Source organism: Balaenoptera acutorostrata, chromosome 4, assembly GCF_949987535.1.
Source record: "Balaenoptera acutorostrata chromosome 4, mBalAcu1.1, whole genome shotgun sequence".
NCBI classification, from domain to species: domain Eukaryota; kingdom Metazoa; phylum Chordata; class Mammalia; order Artiodactyla; family Balaenopteridae; genus Balaenoptera; species Balaenoptera acutorostrata.
In genome coordinates, this window is record NC_080067.1 from 109,976,440 (window position 1) to 109,997,585 (window position 21,146).

General features: G+C 32.8%; 1 protein-coding gene across 3 annotated transcripts in view; it reads right to left on the reverse strand.

The window, feature by feature from the left end:
* The window catches only part of EPHA3 (EPH receptor A3), a 365,584-nt gene that overhangs the window by 330,312 nt on the left and 14,126 nt on the right, over window positions 1-21,146 (reverse strand). For all 3 annotated transcript variants that reach the window (XM_057545924.1, XM_057545923.1, XM_057545922.1), the window contains exon 2: window positions 17,620-17,684. In XM_057545924.1, coding sequence (XP_057401907.1) covers window positions 17,620-17,684 — 65 coding nt within the window. The remainder of the gene's footprint in view (window positions 1-17,619; window positions 17,685-21,146) is intronic.

Consider the following 21,146-nt stretch of genomic DNA (forward strand, 5'->3'; position numbering starts at 1 on the left):
CTAAAACTTCCTATTAATTAATATCAATCACCCCTCCTTTGTCTATCACATATTGGCATGCCAGTAAATTTCTTTTTTGCAGTTAAACTGTATTAACTTGCTTCTTACAACTTCTTAAATTTTATAGAGATCGAAAACTTTTATATTTTCTGTAGGATTTCTATAGTGACTTTTCTTACTCTTTCTATGCATTTAATGTGGGTAGTTTTTCAATAAGTACCCACTAACCACTTGAAGTTCATGACTAGTGTCTGATGGATGATACAGCATTTCTACATGACTAGTTTAAATGATTTTCTATTTCAGAAAGGGAAATCCTGAAGATGACTAATATTTAAAAATAGTGCTTGTTCCATTTTCAAATCAGTACCTTAAAAAATATCTGGCACTGCCTCAGTAAATAGGTTATTTTCTATATTTGTAGAATGAATGGAGAACTTTTCAAAGGCAAAACTTCATACAGTTTTTAAGTTTGTGTCTGTAAAATCATGTCAGACATACCTGGTTTCAGGAAGAAACCAATACTCCACGAAATCCAATACTCCAGTAGTCCACTGAACTACATAGAACACTTTATGATTGTTTTGGCAAGGTATTCTCTACTTCAACAGACTCCTGGAGCACTATGGGCCCTGCTGCCATTTCTCTGTCCCCTTTAAAGGACCATGATATTCAGCATGCGCTGGCTTTGACATTTGCATTAACCCATTCTAGCTCTCTGTGACTCAGTACTTTCAGGTCCCAATATTGATGTGCATTTTACAACTACTTTATATTATATCATAAATCCAATTAAACTATATTTTCTATTTGCAAATATGTAACTTAGGTAGTTCCCGGGAAGGACAGTGATTTCTTCTCTTCCTTTACAGACTGAAGTGGCAGTGACATGAATTGAAAATAACTCAGATGCGTTCACCAACTGTTTTTACAAGTGAAATGACAAACAGACCTTTCCTGAGATGAGTAGATTGAAAAGAAAAAGATATACACACACACACACACACAGACATATATATATATATATATCGGATTAAATCAATCCTCAAAAGATGTTCCAAAAGGATGTTCTACTATTCTCAAAGATATGCATGATTTTTTAAAGCACATTGTGTTGCTAATTTAAAAAGCACGACTTTTCTCTGACCATTTTTCAATCTTTAAAAATAAGAAACCTAGAGAAAACTAACTTTACATTCAATTTGGGCTCCTGTTTCGTGAAAGATGGAAACATTTTGTGTAACTTTTGATATTGACATGTAATCTTAATTTATTCATATGTTCTTTTCAGGTGCTCTTAAACAAAATTCACTAAACATTTCTTGTCTCCTTTGCTCATCAATTAAATTTTTAAATCCCAAAAGTGAAAAAGACAGGGAGGGATGGAGACTGAGAGCAGAGTCCTCCCTGTAAAACAGTAAATCCACAGTCACTAGTCCCAGCATCTTCAAGACAACTTAATAACAGGTACATGAATAAACACTTATTTTTTATAACAATCTTTTTTTAAAATTTATTTATTTTATGTATTTATTTTTGGCTGTGTTGGGTCTTCGTTGCTGTGCACGGGCTTTCTCTAGTTGCGGCGAGTGGGGGCTACTCTTCGTTGCAGTGCGTGGCCTTCTCATTGCGGTTTCTCTTGTTGCAGTTGCAGAGCATAGGCTACAGGTACATGGGCTTCAGTAGTTGTGGCACGTGGGCTCAGTAGTTGTGGTTCGCGGGCACTAGGGCTCAGGCTCAGTGGTTGTGGCGTATGGGCTTAGCTGCTCCGCAGCATGTGGGATCTTCCCGGACCAGGGCTCGAACCTGTGTCTCCTGCATTGGCAGGCGGATTCTTATCCACTGCACCACCAGGGAAGCCCCTATAATGATCCTTTTATATCAACTTTATTAAATATGCAGTTTTCATTTCAATATATATTTTAATTTCCAATAATAAGTAAATAAACACACACACATGCACACACACGTGCATACACATGTGCACATGTGTGTGGTATTAGTTATTTGTGTATTATCATCAACACACAAGGCCATTCATTCTCCCCTCCAAATATTAGTACATTCTAGGAATTATGCACTTCTGAAACGTGGCATCATTTCTCCCAGATGCTTTTGTCCTTCTCAAGTTTATTGAACTCTACTACCCCATACCCCACTAATTCTTTTCCTTTAACTTATCTAAGGTAAAACAAAGACTTTTCCACATTGGTTGCCTCCTTTTTTACCTGCTACTCCATGCTTCCTGTCAAAGGAACTGATGAATTTTTCCTAAACTTATTCTTTGCTAATATGTGGGTCATTCCACTATTTCAACCGTTAGTAGTCATCATCTCCACCTTTATAACGACTTCCATTTCTGCCCCGCATTATACTTCTAGGCAAAAGTCCTCATGGGTGAGAATTAGTCATAAGATCAGGATCAATAAACATTTTTTCCAGAATTAGCATCTGTTCATTTTAACATTATATCTCATTTTAAAATTACTTTTATTTAAGTTTTCTTTCTTCATTAGATAATATTACTTAATTAAGCCAAAGATCTTTTTACACACTGGTGCCTCCTTCAGTGATGCTTGCTAGACTGAAATACAGCAACAGGAAAGATGGAGAGTGGGAAATAAATCCTAAAAATATTTGAGAAAGAATCCTTAGGAAATAGTGAAAACTTCTATATGAATAAAAGGAGACAATAAATCAGGATTGATTCAAAGGTCTCTACATTAGATGACTAAGTAGATATTTAATGCATTATCTGAGAGAAAGAATACAGAAGAAAGAGTAGATTTTTTTTAAAAATTTGGGGTATTTTAATAATTTCATTCAGTGTGGAGGATGTAAATTATTGAATATTATAAATTCAGACAAATTTATGAAGAAAAAGTCACAAGACAAGATCTTCCAAATGTCTACATTATGGAGATCATTCAACATTATTTTAAATAATTTTGATAAGAATCAGTTTATTGTAAATAATGCTGCAATGAACATTAGGGTATATATATATATATATTTTTTCAAATTAGTTTTTCCATTTTCTTCAGATAAACACCCAGAAGTATAATTGCTAAATTGTATGGTAATTCTATTTTTTAATATTTTGAGGACCCTCTATACTGTTTTCCACAGTGGCTGCACCAATTTGCATTCCCACCAACAATTGCACAAAGGTTGCCTTTTCTTCACACCCTTGCCGACACTTATTTTTTGTTGTCTTTTGGATAACAGTCATTCTAACAGGTGTGAGGTGGTATCTCATTGTGGTTTTGATTTGCATTTCCCAGATGATTAGTGATGCTGAGCATCTTTTCATGTGTCTGTTGGCCATCTGTATGTCTTCTTTGGAAAAATGTCCATTCAGGTCCTCTGCCCATTTTTTAATCAGGTTGTTTTGTTTTTTTGATATAGGGTTGTATTAGTTCTCTCTTTTAGTATATTTTAGATATTAACCCCTTATCAGATTTGCAAATATCTTCGCCCATTCAGTAGGTTGGCTTTTTGTTATGTTGATGGTTTCCTTCTCTGTGCAAAAGCTTTAAAGTTTGATGAAGCATTATTTACAATAGCCAAGATATGGAAGCAACCTAGGTGTCCATTGGTAGATGAATGGATAAAGAAGATGTGGTATATATACACAATGGAATATTACTCAGCCATAAAAAATAAAGTAAAATCTTGCCATTTGTGACAACAGGGATGAACATAGAGGGTATTATGATAAGTCAGATAAAGAAAGACAAATACCATAAAATTTCACCTATATGTGGAATCCAAAAAACCAACCAAACAAACAAAACAGAAACAGACTCACAGATACAGAGAACAAACTGGTGGTTGCCAGAGGGGAGGAGGGTAGGGGTTGGACAAACTAGGTAAAGGGGGTTAAGAGGTACACACTTGCAGTTATAAAACAAAAAAGTCACAGGGATGTAATGTACAGCATGGTGAATATAGTCAATAATATTGTAATAACTTTGTATGGTGACAAATGGTAACTAGATTTATCATGGTGATCATTTCATAATGTATAAAAATATCATATCACTATGTTATATCTCTGAAATATAATATTGTATATCAATTATACTTCAACAAAAAAACTGGTTTAGCTCAAAGAGCTTACCCACCTGAAAACTGAGTCCACATAAGAGAATGGTTTTATTAAGAATGTTTATAACGGATATTATTTTAAAAAACTTCCTATATGTTCGCCTGAAGAATCTCTATATAAAAGAAAAAATATTGTATATGTGTGTTTGTCTCTACGTGTGTCTGTATCTCTCTGTATGTGTGGATACACACATACACAACTAAAATAAATTTCTAATACATTTGATTTAGAAAAAACAAAGCAAATTTATTAGGAGCAAAATATTGAGAATAGTGATTTTAGGCAAAATAATATCTGTTTTCCAATCCTCTCCCTCTCCCTTTCTCTCTTTCTCAAATAGATCACCAGGAAAAAAATGTTCTTTATACTTTATAGAAATCATGTTTTTCTTCCTGTGAAGAAAAACAAATTTGTCTATTTTTATAAAGGTAGATTTAAGTTTATTTTAATCTATTGAATGCTCTATCATATCCTGTGCCATTATCAAATGCATGCTATTGATAGTATAAGAATGATATGATTATTATTCCCTAATTTGTTTTAAATTACACAACTAAAGTCGGTCAACCAACTGTTATATTTCAATTAGTAGATTCGCCTATTCTGACTTTTTTTTCTCAACTCTCATTAAACTCTCATAGCCTAAAAATTAGTTTAGGGAATTAAGAAGTATAAACAATTGCAATTCACCATGACTACAGATTCAAAGTGTTTGGAAAGTGAGAAGCAAACCTAATATTTGGGACTCTATTTAACCAAAAATAAATAATTGAACGGTATTATAAAAGTAATGAAAATGTAGAAGAAATACACCTTGTCATCTTACAAGTGATACTATGCAAAGAAAGGAATGTCTTGATATGTTCAGATATTCCCTAAGTAAATTGCACTGAAAGGTTTGTTATAACTTGAGACCAAGAATTATGTAAAACAAAAACAAAAACAAAACAGATCCAAAAAAGAATGAGTCCTCATTAAGTAGAAAATAGAAGGAACACATAGACAAAACTTCTTTGGTAAACTCAGAACTCAAAACAACATGTGTAAAATTAGAAGTATAAATTGAAAGTCAAAGCAAATACAAAGCAGCATCATACACAGAGGAACCTTAAGTGCACATTGCTAAGTGAATGAAGCTATTCTAAAAAGGCTACATACAGTATGATTCCACCTATAGGACATTTTAGAAAAGGAAAACTATAAAGAGAGTAAAAAGATGAGTGTTGTCACAGGAGGGGGAAAGGGATGAATAGGCACAGCACAGGGGATTTGTAGTGTAGTGAAAATGTTCTGTGTGATACTGAAACGGTGCATACACACATTATGCATGTGGCAAAACCTAGAAAATTATACAACATGAAGAGTGCACTCTAATGTAAACTATGAACTTTAACTAAACTATGAACTTTAGTTAAAATCATCAGTATTGGTTCATCAAATTTAACATACATACTACAGCATTGCAAGATGTTAATTATAGGGGAAACTGGGGAGAGTATACGTGAACTCTCTGTACAGAGTGCAGTGTACTCTGTACTCTCTGTTCAACTTTTCTGTAAATCTAAAACTGCTCTAAGAAATAAACTCTATTATAAAAAAAACAAAAAACAAAAAACTAATGAGAGTCAAACTTATACATGGTAAAATATATTAATGAATAGAAACTGATGGGAAAAAAATTCTTTCACACTAAATGCAATGGGGTACCCTGAATTGGATAGTGGAACAGGAGAAGGATGTTAGTGGAAAACCTGGTGAAATCTGAATAAAATCTGTAGTTTAGTTAATAGTAATATATCAATGTGAATTTCTTGGTTTTTACAAATATTACTATGCTTATATAAAATCTTAACATTAGGGGAAACTTGTGCATATGGTAGTGTTATGGGATCTACTGTATTAGCTTTGCCACTTTTTGATAAATCTAAAATTATTCCAAAATAAGCGAAATTTAAAAACCAGCATCATATATTATGAAATAATCAACAGCTAGAATTAAATGTCCAAACACCTCAGACCATATTCCTTCTTGTCTCTGAAAGCGGGATGTACAAGAACGAGACAAAACATACTGGTATGCTAGAAACTCCTTGTGGGCAGAGATTGTTTCTCACTCTCTTTCTACTCTAAAATGTCTAGAGTATAGACATTTACTTGTTTATACTTGTTCAATTGTTCTCAGTTACCTAGAATCAAATGAACAAATATCTTCTGAAGCCACTTATTAGTACAGCTTGTGTTGTATTAATCAAAATGACAGCTTTTTCTTGAGTCTTGCTCACAGAGAAGCCACATTATATATTCCAAAAGAATATACATAAGAGCACCATATATTTCTGTAAAAAGTATCCAACAAAAATTTACTATTTTAGCAGTTCAGAAGACAAAAATGTTGCTAATAATTTTGAGACATTTTAAATCTTGAGGATTTATTGGCTAGAAGATAACACATCTAACCCTTCTGTTTGAAGACTAGTCACATTAAAAATGATGTACTAATTTTTAAAAAGATCTCAAAACATTTATTGGTTCTTATGAAAATTGAGAGTAGATGAGATTTGTTTTGGTTATGAGCTAACATTTAAAAATACTCTTTCAATGCAAGTACATTTAGATATATATTTGAATCTCAGCTAAAATCAATTTCTAGTTGTCAGAGAATGAGTTAAGAATCTTTAGGCAGAAAGTGACAGCTCATTCCCTGGATCATAAACCAAGCTGTGATGAGGGGATACGGATACACGAGAGAACGGAGAGCTAATAATAATCCTATACAACTCGATTTTCTTCTTGGCCTTATGAGAGATCAGTATTTTTCAACTGCTGAGAAAAGTAGTTCAACATTGACTGACATATTCCAAAATTTGTTTATTATTTAGGGTGCTGTATGGCAAGACACTCAGACAAAATAGTCCTGAAATTCTATGAAGCATAGCCTCTTCAACATTAAATCACATAATCTTGAATCCTTCTTTGATACTGTCCGCAGACCAAGACAGAAAAGATTAATGAAAAGACCACTGAACACAGACCCAGAGAGCAATGATATGACCTTGAGCAAGTCACTAAAGACTCCCTGGGCTTCAGCTGCTTGTCTGTGTACTTAAGGAATTGCATTAGAGGACTTCTAAAGTCCCTGCTGGCTCTAAAATTGATTACTCTTTCAAATATATTCTACTGCTCCAAATAAGATAAAAATTTGCCCCCGTTATAAAAAAAAAGTGAAGCAGCTCTATCAATAAACATTTTCACAAATTTCTACAGTTATTTTTTGTTTATGACTACATTGTTGTTTACTTGCTTTTTCAACACTCAAGAGAATGGGTAAATTTAAATCAAAATTATCACTAATTCTACTTCAAAAAATGATTACCCATCCAACATTCAGGATACAGATGACAAATAGTTCTAGGGCACAGTTGACAAAATTGATTCGTATCATCCACAAGCTTTAAACTCCATTGAAGACTTTTGAGAAAATCCATAAAGTTTATGGCTACCAGCTGTCTTGATTTCCATGGCATAGAATAAGTATCCAAGTTCAGATGGAGAGTTAAAGTCCTTTGAAACCATCACACTGAATCTCTCCTCTCTTCCTGCACTGGCTGAATCTCCTGGTTGCTGGATTCATGGTCTTGTCATTTCATGTTGAGAAGGGAGATCACTCCTCACATTTGTTTAAAGTTTAGCTTATTCTTAACCCTACACCCAAAAGAACATTAACTTGTATTGTCATATGGAAGGGAAATTTGATTACTTTTACTGTTAGAGCATCTTATGCCCTCTTTTTTTTCTTTTGCTTTGTCTTCCTTAGTTTACTAATGTTCGTTTCTACTGAGTCCCCCAAAGGTCTTACAACTTATTCAACTCGTCAAATTTGGCTTCGCTTTATTTTATGCCTTTATTATGAAAATGACCGATTAATAAAAATTCTTTTTGATTTTTTTAGAATATTCCTTCTTGGAGTATCAGCAAAATAATGAAAATTTAACCTATGCCAAATCACTAAGATATATAACCAAAGGAATAGAGGGCTGATTCTAGGTTCCTGTAATCTATCATGGGAACTTTCACAGTGATTTCCAGCTGCTTTTTCTGATGCCTGTCTGTTCTTTGATTACAACATCCTCCATAATCACCTCTTTAAAATACTGCCTTTGAATAATCTCCAATATCTTTCATGGGGCACATAAAATCGATCATAAGCTGATCTCAGTAACTTTCTAGGAATGTTTCATAGTCATTTCCCAGACAACCTTATATTCTAGTAACTCCTTGATGGGGGAACTTTCATATCCCTTATTCCAGTTTCACTATCACTTAATTCAAGGCTTTTCTAGTCTTTTGGTTTTAATGTTAACTCTTTTATCATGAGCAACGGATGCAGATGTATAAATATCTTCAGTATTTACAAATACTGAAGATACTACATGCAGCTCAAATTGAGCTCCAAGATTACATGAGAGAAACCTGAGGATTCTAAAATGAATCCCTCTTGCAAAAGTGCTAAGAATGGATTCCCCGAGTTGCTAGTAAAATACCTATTTTTTTGCTGTGTGTTTATTGTAAAATTCTAAATTTAAAAATATCCAGAGCTATAGTAATCATAAATTATGCATAGTGCTGAACTAATTAAGAGTTTGGAACAAACTACAGCACTGTATCAAGCAGCCGCTGAATACCTTCATAAGTAATACCTGTCTTATTACAGCAGATCACGATTTTCTAGCACAGTGATTCCCAAACTTGAACAGCATCAGAATCACATGGAGGGCCTGTGAAAAAACAGGTTGCTGAGCCCTGATCCCAGGATTTGTAATGTAGTAGTAGGTCTTGGTTGGAAGCTCAGAAATTTGCATTTCTAATAACTACTGTTTACAAATTTAAAAGAATTTCAATATATTAGTTTTTAAAAATATATTTAACTATATATGACTCTGTAGTTTAACATATATAGTTTTATATATAAACTGTATATACATAAACATACATATACATGTGTGTGTATATATATGTTAAACTGCATCATTAACAGAATGAATAAAAATAACTTGTAAACACAGACTATTCAGAAAATTGAGTACACTATCCCCCTTGATGTTTTCCTTCTTACGTCCCATGTAAAGGGGATAAATGATTTCAGCAACTCCCAAGAAAGCTGAGATATTGCATTTTGGTAGTTTTTCTTCATATAACACTTCTTGAATAAAGTGAGCATCAGTAGCAGAAAAAACAAACAAACAAACAAAACTGATGTAATCAATGAGCTATGAAGTTTGTAGAAATACTTCAAGTGGTTTGTATTGTAAATATTATAACCTTCAAATGTTCTCAGGTCCAACGGCTGTCATTTGGGACATGGGACTTATTTAAAAAGTGTTTTATACCATATTTTTTTACAGGCCAAATTTAATTTCTTTTTCAAAAAGCTTTCAAAAGAAATTAATGACCAGAGAATAATAAACCTAAAGGTCAAAACCATTAATTTAAGAAATTAAAAAAAATAATTAAGGAGTAAAGTAAATAAGCAAAACTTTGGGGAAATTATTATTTTTAAAAATTCCCATCAAAATTCTTGACTTATACTTAGTGGAATGACAGAATGGAAACTCGTCTCTATTGGAGTACATATGTTATATTTATATCCTATATTCAAATGAAAACCTGGAAGCTTGAAAACATAGTGCTTATTCTAAGTATGCTCTTTAAAATATTAAGGGAGCTGGACATTTCTTAGCAATATAGAAACTGATATTCAGTCTGTCATATACTATTTTGCACATGTAGCAATAAATTTAATGTAAAATAAGTATGAAAGTCATTATTTTTTTAAGTTTAATATCTATATTTTGGTTACTTTTATTTTAATAACCATTCGTTTTTGATTAGAAACTACATTCACTTGAAGTTGCACAAAGTAAAAAATTTTGGTGTCAAAAAGTTATTATTTTTTAAAAATGCTATTAATATGAGAAATCACTAGAAGCAAAACTTTGTTTTTGATTTGAATTTTCTAAAAAGCTACTTTAAAAAACAAATATGAAATGATCTTAATAAATTTATGAAATATTTAAACATTCAAATTAGAGATGAAAATTATTTAAATATATCTTAGCTTTTTATTTAACTTTATAGTTACTGTATGTTAAGTAAGAATCATGTAGCACAAATTTGTGAGCAAAGCTGAAGTAAATAAACCCATCCAAATATGTTTCAGATCTCCTCTACTTTAAATCCCACAAAGCTATACATCAAAGTAAAAGAAGCAAAGTACATTACATGTCATATTTAAAAAATTCTAATCCAAACCCCCAAAATATAAACAAACAATACTTTGTTGCAGAGAGGAAGATTCACATAGAAATATACAACATTAACAATGGAAAATGTTTTCTATTCTTTAAGCACTAATAAAAATTCTGTTAAAACAAATACAAGATAACATTTTAATTTTTATAAATTAAATGTTGCTATAATAAATTCTATCTTTGCTGATTTCTACCACTTATCCACATGCCCCCTTCTTTTATGGTGTATTTTGTTTCAAGGAAAGGTTAAAAAAACCTATGAAACTTTATCATGTTTTTCTAATTGATCAGACAACCTTCCTTGAAAGGTTAGCGCAATAGGTAAAAGTGACACATTTAAAATATATAGCATTGTTCATTCTAGGCAGAAAAATTTCAATCACCAAGAATCACATATCACATATGTGAATAATTTGATTTTCCTGGATGGACTATTCAGCATATGAAGCAGAATTTGGACTGTGATTCATAAAGGCAAAGCCCCAGGTGGTTATTGTTGACACCCAGTTGTCAAAATATTCTTCCTGCATTTTAGACACCATTCATAAAGTGAAAGCTAGAAATCCAGCAGATAAGACTTTTAGAATCCAGACTTCACAAATAGCAATAATTCCAATATCGAAGGCACATTATACTATACTGGAAACTTGTTTTAGAGAGTATTTTTATTATTTCTATTACTCTCTATGATTCATTCAATTCTAAACATTTCTAGTTTTAGTTAAATGGAATTTACTTGCAGGATCCTAGCTTTTTACTCTTAGAGGACAACCTATATAATTTTCAATATAGAGCTGTCTTTAGCTAGTTTTCTTTTTCAGTTAACTTCCAATTCATAGGCTTGTAGTATTTTCGAAATACATTTAACTAAATAGCTCTGCTAGTACAAAAAATAACATATGTAATATAGACATAGACATATATCTACACTATTATATTTGTATGTTTGTATATTATATATCTGTAATATATATTTATATATATACAATATATATACTATAGTATGTATATATTATAATTTTACTTAAGTTTATGCCACTGAAAAGAGAGTGAAGTCATTACCAGATACCATTTAAAATAACAGACTAGAAATCATCAAATTTTCTCAACAAATGCAAAATCAATATTAGTTTATCAAGATTTAAAATGTCTCAAAATTATTAGTTTCTTGTTTTGGAAAGCTTTTATTATGCATTTATTCAGGTAATTTTAATTTATGGACAACTAATCCAAGAACTTTAAACGAGGAGAATAAAAGGGAGAATTTCATGAAATAGGAATTGGTCTCAAAGAGCTTTCAGTTTCCAGGCTGAAATAAATATCAATGAAATCACTGCAGTAATGTATAATTACAAGCTGTAGAGGTACAACAAAGAACAAGGCAGATGAGCTTAATAGGTGTTCTGTCCTAGTCTGGGGGTGCCAGAAGGGTAGCATATGAGAAATAGAAGGTCTCCCTGAAGAAAAATAGTATTTTGAGGAAATTCTAAAAAATTCTAAAAATTATTAAAAATTTAAAATAAATTGGACACCCAATTTACCTTATTTTGATTCTTTCAATTCAAAATGTAGTTCAAGATTATATGCGAACTTTTATCTGTGCAGATTCAATGAAATAACAATCATGTGTTGTCAAAGGCAATATTTTGGGCTCTTAATTGAGAAGATGTGTTTGCTGGCACCTCAGGCAACACTATCAATTTTCTTTCCCCAAAATTCAACTCCCAGACATCAAGTGTAGACTGAGATTTAAGCAGACATATCAATGAATTTACCAAAAGGTTTTGGATTAGAATGGGAAAACCGTAAAATTTATCTAAGATTAAGAAATGATATTTGTATATCTCTTTTACATACATTAGTATATATACACTTATTCATAGATAGATACATAGCAACATCTCATTTGTTCAAGTGTCATTCACTATAAAGTGCTGTGACATAGAAATTACTGTTATCCCTTGTTTAAAAGTGAGGATAAGTGTTAATGAAGGTTAATAGGCCTGTATTAGATCATACTGCAATAAATGACAGAGCCAGAATTCAAATGCAGATGAGCCAATTCTACATGACGTGCTTATTCTATTTTACTATTCTGCCTGTTTTCTTTGACTTCATACTAAAGCACAAAAAAGATAACCTGGGAAAATACAAATAACATTGTAGGATAGAATTATGCATTTCCATAGCCTCAATTTAGAAATTAGGGTATTTGACCAGGAGATAAAACATTGGATTCTATCAGGAGGCCTTTAACTGGAAAGTATGAGAAATACAAAAAGAATGAATTTAACAGGGAACACGTATTTTTCCATGTAACTCAGTGGTTCTAAGATGTCAGGGTTCCAGGCTGGTCTCTCTAATGCTCTCTGGGTTCCACCTTTCTGGCCATTAAGGGAGTGCAGGTGCTCCAGATTGGACATTGGGCCATCACAGGGCAAACCCAGAGGCACAAAGCACCTGGCCTCTTCCCATCTCTTTTTATTGGAAGGAAACCTTTCCCAGAAGTCATTGGAATTCTGTTCCAGTCTTATTGGCTTCACTTACTCTTGCCTAAACCAATCACTGGCAAAATGACTGTAATTATCATGATTTGCTCTCAGATAAATCAATATTCACCCTGCAAAGTGGCAGAGGGGTCATTTTCCGGGAACACATGGGAGGGTGAAAACCTGAATAATTTCAGTGTTCCATCAGCAAGGAAAAGCCAGGGTACAGATACTCGATGAGCAACCAATGGGCCATCTATTTGCCAGAAGAGTGTTTTTTATTTAAGTAGATTATCACTGTTAAGACACCAATAAATAGCTAAGGAAACCTTTAGGGAAAAAATTTAAAAGAATTGAAAAGAGGGGGAGTGGTATAAAATTTTTTAAAAATCTGCAACTGTTGATTTTGAGACTTCTCATTTCAGACTATTCTTTCTCTATACCGCCGCCCCCACCCAACCCTCTCTTCATTCTCTTCTCCTTACTTGAGTTTCTTTGAGTCCAGGTTCTTCATGCCTTTGTACTGCTTGACCATCATCTCAATACTATTCTAAGTGAAAACTATGTAGCCTCCCTCCCTTTAATCCCTTCTCTGGAGTGATACATAGACTAAGACACTGTCAGTCAATCAATCAATTTAAGTACTAGTCATGTGTAAACCAAGGACTCTTTCTAGATTGTAACCCAGCAACATATATGGGCTTTGATATATGTTGATTGTCCTCTAAATCAAAGAATATTCAAACTATTGAATAATTTACTAAAATTTCTGAAGATAATTAAGCCCAGAATTCAAAAATTATAATTCATAGTTTACAAGGCCAGAGAAGGTTAATTCTTGTCTAATTTACTAAAGTGAACAAACTTAGTACCAGAAAATATCCATGTCAAATAAAACTCTTCTACTGAAAAATGAACAGCTGTTCATGACCCCCTTGATAATTTCAGTTTACAAGTTTGAGTATTATTTTCATGAAATTCATTTAGAGAAAACCAAAGTTTCATTAAACTTCTTCACAGATACTTATTTGGGGAATTTGTCCCATGCCTAATAGTATAGTACCATACTTTTCTACCAGGTTTCCTCTAAGATTTGAAGCACCATTTGAAAATAGAGATAGAAGTAATCCTCCCAAGAAAATAGCATAGGTTAATTGTAAGGTTTTATGAGTGAATGTATCTCTGGGGAAGAGGGTAAATAGAAATAGAAAAGCATATACATGAAGGAATGGGTCACTCTTGACAATTTTCCCCAAAATACATTAATTTTATATGGTTCATGTGATATAATCATTCCATGAAAGATTCATTTCAAATTTGGAATGAATTATTGGCTTATTTCTTAAAATTTATATTTCAAGAGATTTGGAATTTAGAGCTTCTAATGGGAGTATCGTTGGGACTTAGAGAAGTTGCTGGCAGTCCCCAAGATCTTTTCAGTGACCATAGCTCCTGGTGGAGAGCTTCATTATCCAAACCCTAAGCAAGGGTTTCTCAACCTGGATGCTGTCGTTTTGGACCAGATCATTCTTTGCTGCCCTGTTTTTTGTACAATGACTAGCAGGACGCCTGGTCTTCCACACTAGATGCCAGTAGTGCCCTGCCTTCCCAGTTGTGACAACCAGCATATCTCCACACAAATATCCCCATGGGGCAAAATCAGAATTGCCTCCCCCCTTATCTACCCCTCATCACATGGAGAACCACTGCCCTAAACCAAAAGTGCAGGATTTTCCATGCCGTTTGTGACAACACGGATGGAGCTTGAGGGCATTACACTAAGTGAAATAAGCCAGACAGAGAAAAACAAATATTGCGTGGTATCACTCATATGTGGAATCTTAAAAAAAAAAAAAAAAATCCATAGAAACAGAGTAGAAAAGTGGTGAGGGTGGGGTATATAGGGAGAGGTTGGTAAAGGGGTACAAACTTTCAGCTATACAATGAATAAGGCCTGAGGATCTAATGTATAACATGGTGACTGTAGCTGATAACACTATATCATAAAATTGAAATTTGCTAAGAGCAGGACTTAAATGTTCTCACCAAAAAAAAAAGAAAGAAAGAAAAGAAGAAGAGAGTGGGATATTTCAGTAATTCAGTATGGTCTGACATTGTTAAAATTTTTTCCTCCAAGGTTTATATTTATATTTTAGTTAACCTGCAAACAGATGCACTTTTACTTATTGGGGTTAATTAATTAAAACAATGACTAGTTCAAAGTTGTTTCCAGCTATCGCTTCATTTTTTTATGGAAAAGCTTGCATCATAGATATCAGTACTGATTTAACTATCTATTCCCTTTAAAACCAAAACAAACACAAAATTCCTCTATCCTTGTCAAATTGAAAATGACAACGATTAGGCAATAAAAATGATTAATTGAATCTAAAGGCACAAACAATCATACAAACAAAGATGTTAAATCCCAAACTTAAATTGACTCAAAAATTGAGCTTTCACTCAAGAATAGCATCAGTTTCTCAAAAAGAAATGAATATTAATGTCACATTTTCTAAATTAGTGCTACTTATTTCCTCATGAACATTATGGCTAACATAATACAGGGGGAAGATTTAAAGGAAAAATGTACTACAAATCACCCCAGGACAATAATTCACATACTTGGTTTTTCTTTTATTTTAATCATTTGGAGCTTAAGGTATTATAAACATCATGATCTGTTGGGGAGATTTTTTTTTTTTTTTTCTCCCTGCTGGTTTTAATGATAAGCTTGGAGAACCTGACTAGCTGTTTTAGGCCATTTAATGCATCTGAAATAGTGAAGTAACAGCTGCAAGAAGATCAACCAGGAAAGCAATGAAGAGGAGGCCGGAGCGCCTGAGGTCAGCTTTCTGAGGCTAAAGGAGAGACTGAAAACTGTTCATGAGAAAACCATAAGCGATTCCTAGGAGAAAGGAGGTAGGAAACTGGGCAAGAGATGGGAAAAGTCAAGAGGCCAGTTACCCTGAGGAGTGTTTCTTAAATTTAATGTGCTTAGGAATCACCTGGGACCGTGTTAAGATGCCGATTCTGATTCATCTGGAGTGGGGCCTGACAGCCTGCATTTCTAAGAATCTCCCAGGTTTTGACTCTGCTGGTTGGTGCACGTGCACAACTGTGTGTGGCAGGGTTCTAGAACATCCCTCCCCACCCAACATTTCTCTGGAAGTAAAAGTGTGAACTTTGTTCATCATAAAATCTATGAGATTAACAAGGTAAATGAATTCATTTCCCCAAATTCTCAACATGGAGAGATGTGTTTTCTTTATACCTTCTTTAAAGGAAAATAAGAGGTAGACTGCTGCTTTGATATACAAGTTAACTTATTGTTTACAATGTATATCTATATGTAAAGTGTCAGTATGGTTTTTGCTTTTCATATCTCCTTAGGCAGCAAGTTTCTATGATATGTTATCTAATGGAGTAATGAAAGACTCAAATTTCTAAAATCAAAATTAAAGTTAGGTTTGAGTTTTGGATGATGAGTTTTAAATGAGTTTTCCAGCTCAATCCTGAGTTTCAACTCATTCGTTATGACTACCCAGGATGTGCTTTTACCCTAACCATTTGATTCCTTTTAAACCTATGGGAAAACCAAACCTTGGCTTACTTCATACTCTCCCCTTCTAAGCAACTAAACAAGGCCCGATTATGTGATAGGTTTTGGCATCGTGTCAGTGTCAAGGTGCACCAGGAAGAGAAGCAGATACAAAGATGACAGATAGATGAAGTATCCCTGATGCAAAACATTCGTCGGTGAAGAAGAAGCTGGTAGTAAAAATTAGTATTTTTAGGCACAAAAATCTAAAGACTGAACACCAATACTAAGTCGAAGTAATTATAACCTCTTTGAAAAGAGGCTGGCCTATAAGAAAAAGGAATATACACATTTACTCCTATCACAAACATTCCTAAATAGCACTTTGCATTTTCCACAGGCTATCCTTGGAAAAAAACAGATATGTTTAGGCAACTTTTGTACAATTTTCTAGGAACAAAAAATTTCCAAATGTATGACCCTCTTTTTTCTGAAAAAAGAGAAGGAAAATTTTCTCACACAAAGGCTCATCATAAATATTCGTGTCCCAAAATGCCATACACCTTAGTAATCTGTGTCTGGCTTGACAAAAGATTAAAGGTATATACAGTGCTTAGAATTTAAAGGCAGCCATATTTTCCTAAATAAAATGCCCAGTTTTAAACTGATCTAGACAAACTGAAGACACTTTAAGCAAAGAAATTAAGGCAACACAGGCTTATACTGTTCACAAATACCTACCCTATGTGGAACTGTCACCACAGTTGATTTTAAGGCTACAACTCTGGAGGCAACCATCTCCAAATACACACTTTCTACAGTACTTAAAATTTAGAGTATCTCCTCAACTCACCTATTTTGACCACATCACACAAAAAATGTTAGGTGATCATGCTTAGATCATCTGCATGATGGTAGTAATAATTAAACTGTTTAGTTAGTTCATTCAAGCAATTGATCAATTCAGAAGGGGAAAAAAAATACTTCAAAACTCTCAATAGTTCCATTGGATACAAATATTAAGCTGTTTAGTCCATGTATTGAATATACTGATAAACATAACTTGTCATCAGAAGTACAGGAATTCCTGTTCCCAATAATTCCTCCTGCTCTCTAAGAGAGGCAATGGACAGAAGAATCATGTTCCTTTCAATAGTTTACCAAACTCACCCCATGTGATGGGTAGGAGATCCAGCCCAGCTCCCCCTGAATTGTTTTTGAATCCAGTAGATTGACTAAAAGAAAACACAGATAAACAAAAACAGTTAAAATGAATGAATTCTATTTACCTCTGTCAAGTTAATGTTGTCTGTTGTTGCTGATATAATAATATCAACGTGTTCAAAAAACACGACTCTGCTCATTCTCATTATATGTGTATGATGAGTAGAAGAAGGGAATTACAAAGAAAAGCAACCACAGGGAAAGTTAAGGGATCAAAAGTTTCTGTGACTTTAAACTGTTTATGTTTGTTTATATATATAGTATATTTAATATATTGACAGAATAATTACAGGTTTAAAGAGGACACTATAAAAATACAAAATAGGAAACATTAATGCTAACATGAAATCAAAATAACTGCAAAGACCATTAAATTTAATAAATTGACATGATTTCACTATAAATTAGTTAAGTATGCTTCCATAATGAATCGTATTTCTTTTTGTACATATTTTGATATGGCATCTTCATATTGTGTCTGGCCAAAACCAAACATACTGTAATAAATACTGTATAAATTGTGTACTTATGTAATGAACAAAATGCTTAGCTATCAATTTGAGAAGCCAAAGCAAAAATATGTATTATAATAGCACCTTGTAAAGCTTTACTTCTTTAAAAAGGGTATTGTTACCCAAAGACTAATGATTTCACTCAGAATTTTGTGCTAGTTATTAAAAAGTCTGATGAATAATAAAATATAACAAGAATGTAGTTGCATTTTGAATATATTATTAAAAGAGAAAGGCAAATGCTTTATTTTCAACAGAGTATTAATTTGAAATGGACTAGAAAGTAAAATATAAAAAGATACTTTAAGTTTAATTAATAACAAAGGGCTCATGTTGATTGTCAATCTGTTAAATAATGGAAACTATAGTTTTCCCACATCCTTCTTCTAAGTTAGAAAACAACCCCATGATTGATTAATGGAAGATGTAGAGGAAGTTTACATAAAATATGCAGGTATTATTAACATGAACCAGAGCAGGTGAATCAATAAATATAATAACAGACAGTCATTTTGAAGGGTTCCATATATTCACAAATCAAAACATAATGTTAATACATGCAAAGCACAACATGACCATGTGTTGTCAATAAAGGGCTTCCTGATGCATGAAAAGCACCACCCTTTCTTTAATCATCCCAATTATTTTCTTACAAAGGAAACATAAATCATATAAATGTTAAGAAAAAGAATTATATTTGATTGATGTTAGAATTCTAAATTTTCAAGCACTGCTTTTTGAAAGAAGATTTTTGGTTAGCTGGTTAGATGATAAGTATACTGGGTGAGTATAAGAAAAATTCCTAATCATTAAGATAAAAAAGATAAAGTTCTCAGAGGAAAAAAAACACATAAACTTAACCTATTACACTGGAATTCTTTAATGATTAAACTTTTTTCCCCTCACAATAAATTAATGCCAGTGAGAAGTAATTATATTTAGATAAAAGAAGAAGATAGTTGCTGCATGGATTACATAGTGTAATTTCCATAATGGAGTTATTTCCCAGGATATCAGTTTGGAAATTAACAGTATGCTTAATTATATTGAAATTATCTCTGGAAAATGATTTTTTTAAAAACTTCTACCAATTAATGTCACGGATAACATTTCAGATTATATAATGTTAAAGAATTTTTGAAAATATGAGAATACATCCTCATCTTTAAAGTATGTTACCAACATTTATTCTGATAAAGACATACCTAGTTCAGTTGTTGGTTCTATCACAGTCAGCGGTTGATTTCTCTGAGTTTTACACAGGATTTGCATTGTAGAATTTACAGGGCCAGTATTCATAAATCATTGGATCACATTTGTAATACCTTCAGGGGTTTAAATGATTCAATGTTTTTGTGTGTATGTAATAATTGAATATGTACTAAATGATGAATATATGTTATCCCACCTGCTAAGATGAATGGTTGATTTAATTTCAGTATTAATAACCAGAGGAAAAAAGTGTTTGAGGCAAGGAAGATATAAATATTTTCTCCACTTAGTAAATTACTCATTGGAATGTAGGTTGTTTACTCAAGAACTATACCCTTAAGTTTTCTCTGATGATAATGATGGGGGGGGAAAGGACTGGATTTATCACATCGGCATTTGGCTTCTACTCAAAGGAGAAAAGCTAAACCAAAAAGAATTGTATTGCACTGTCAATTAAACTTGGTATAAGAGATTAATTAAATTTATTTCATTTCCTCAGAAATTGAATTTTTAGTGCATTCCATTTAGCATGATTGAGGGAACACACAATTAGCAGCATTACTCATGATTCTGATCCGCTTGTCTATCAAACATAATTAGGTCTGCACTGGTTATCTCACAATGTTGCCGTGATGATCAAATAATATAAATTTAGTTAAAGCCACCTGAGGTTATAACATGCTATACAGATTCAATGTCCTTGTAAACTTAAAATATTATCTAACAACAGTTCCAATACAATTCTTCTGAATTGTATTGAAAACCAACCGTCAATATATGGCCTAATAGAGAAGAAAAGTGACATCAAGACACTTTTTAAAAGCACCTATTTGGGGTTTATAAAGTGTTTTTGTCTATAGCCAAATAAGAACAACACAGTCTAAGCATTCTAGCCACTTAAAGTCAATGGTTGCTAGACTGGAATTTGCCAGCATATAAACCTCAAGTCTCCTGTGATCTGTTGTATAGCAATCTTGAGTGCAGCATAATTGAGATAAGAAGAAGAGAAAAGTTAATGGAATTTGAAAGTCAACCTGCTGTGAGTGATGTCTCTGGATACATTGACTAAATCTAACCTTGCAATGCGATGTCTTAAACCCCACACTGATACAGGCAAGAACATTAGTTACCAATGCTTTCCTCTCCCCAAAACGATGTAGACCTGATCATAGCCTTTCAAGTGGCGCCACTGTTCAAATGCCAGGGCAGATAGAGTTGTGATGTACAAATATAGTGCAGTCTTGAGTTTTAATGACACTTTGTAACATGGGATATTTATTTTAATTGCTAAAATTTTTGAGTTCACAATTATGAATTTTAACAAAAATATTAGGAAATTATTCTTAAGGGTAGGTGGGAATATATAAATAGACTAATTCTTTAATGACTGCCTCATGCTAGGTTATTTGCCAAAGATATAAATGTTCTCTTACCAGATTTCATATTCTAATGGTTCATTTCCAAATATTTTTGGTTTGTAACAGAAAATATGTCATTTCATTAATTTCAGAATATTTTCTATTCAAAGAGCTATGTAGCATATATTAACTTCTAAAAGTGATTTAACTTGGACACATTTTGAAGTGTTAGAACTCCACTTGAGATATAAATAGGAGTTTTTGGCAAAAAAAAATCATTGTGGGAAGTCTGGATGGATATGGTTCTGGATGTCTTTCACATGCTTTACTCTGTCTAGTCTCACTGCTTTTAAATAGAAAAAAATGTATAAATAGGTGAAGGGGTTTACAT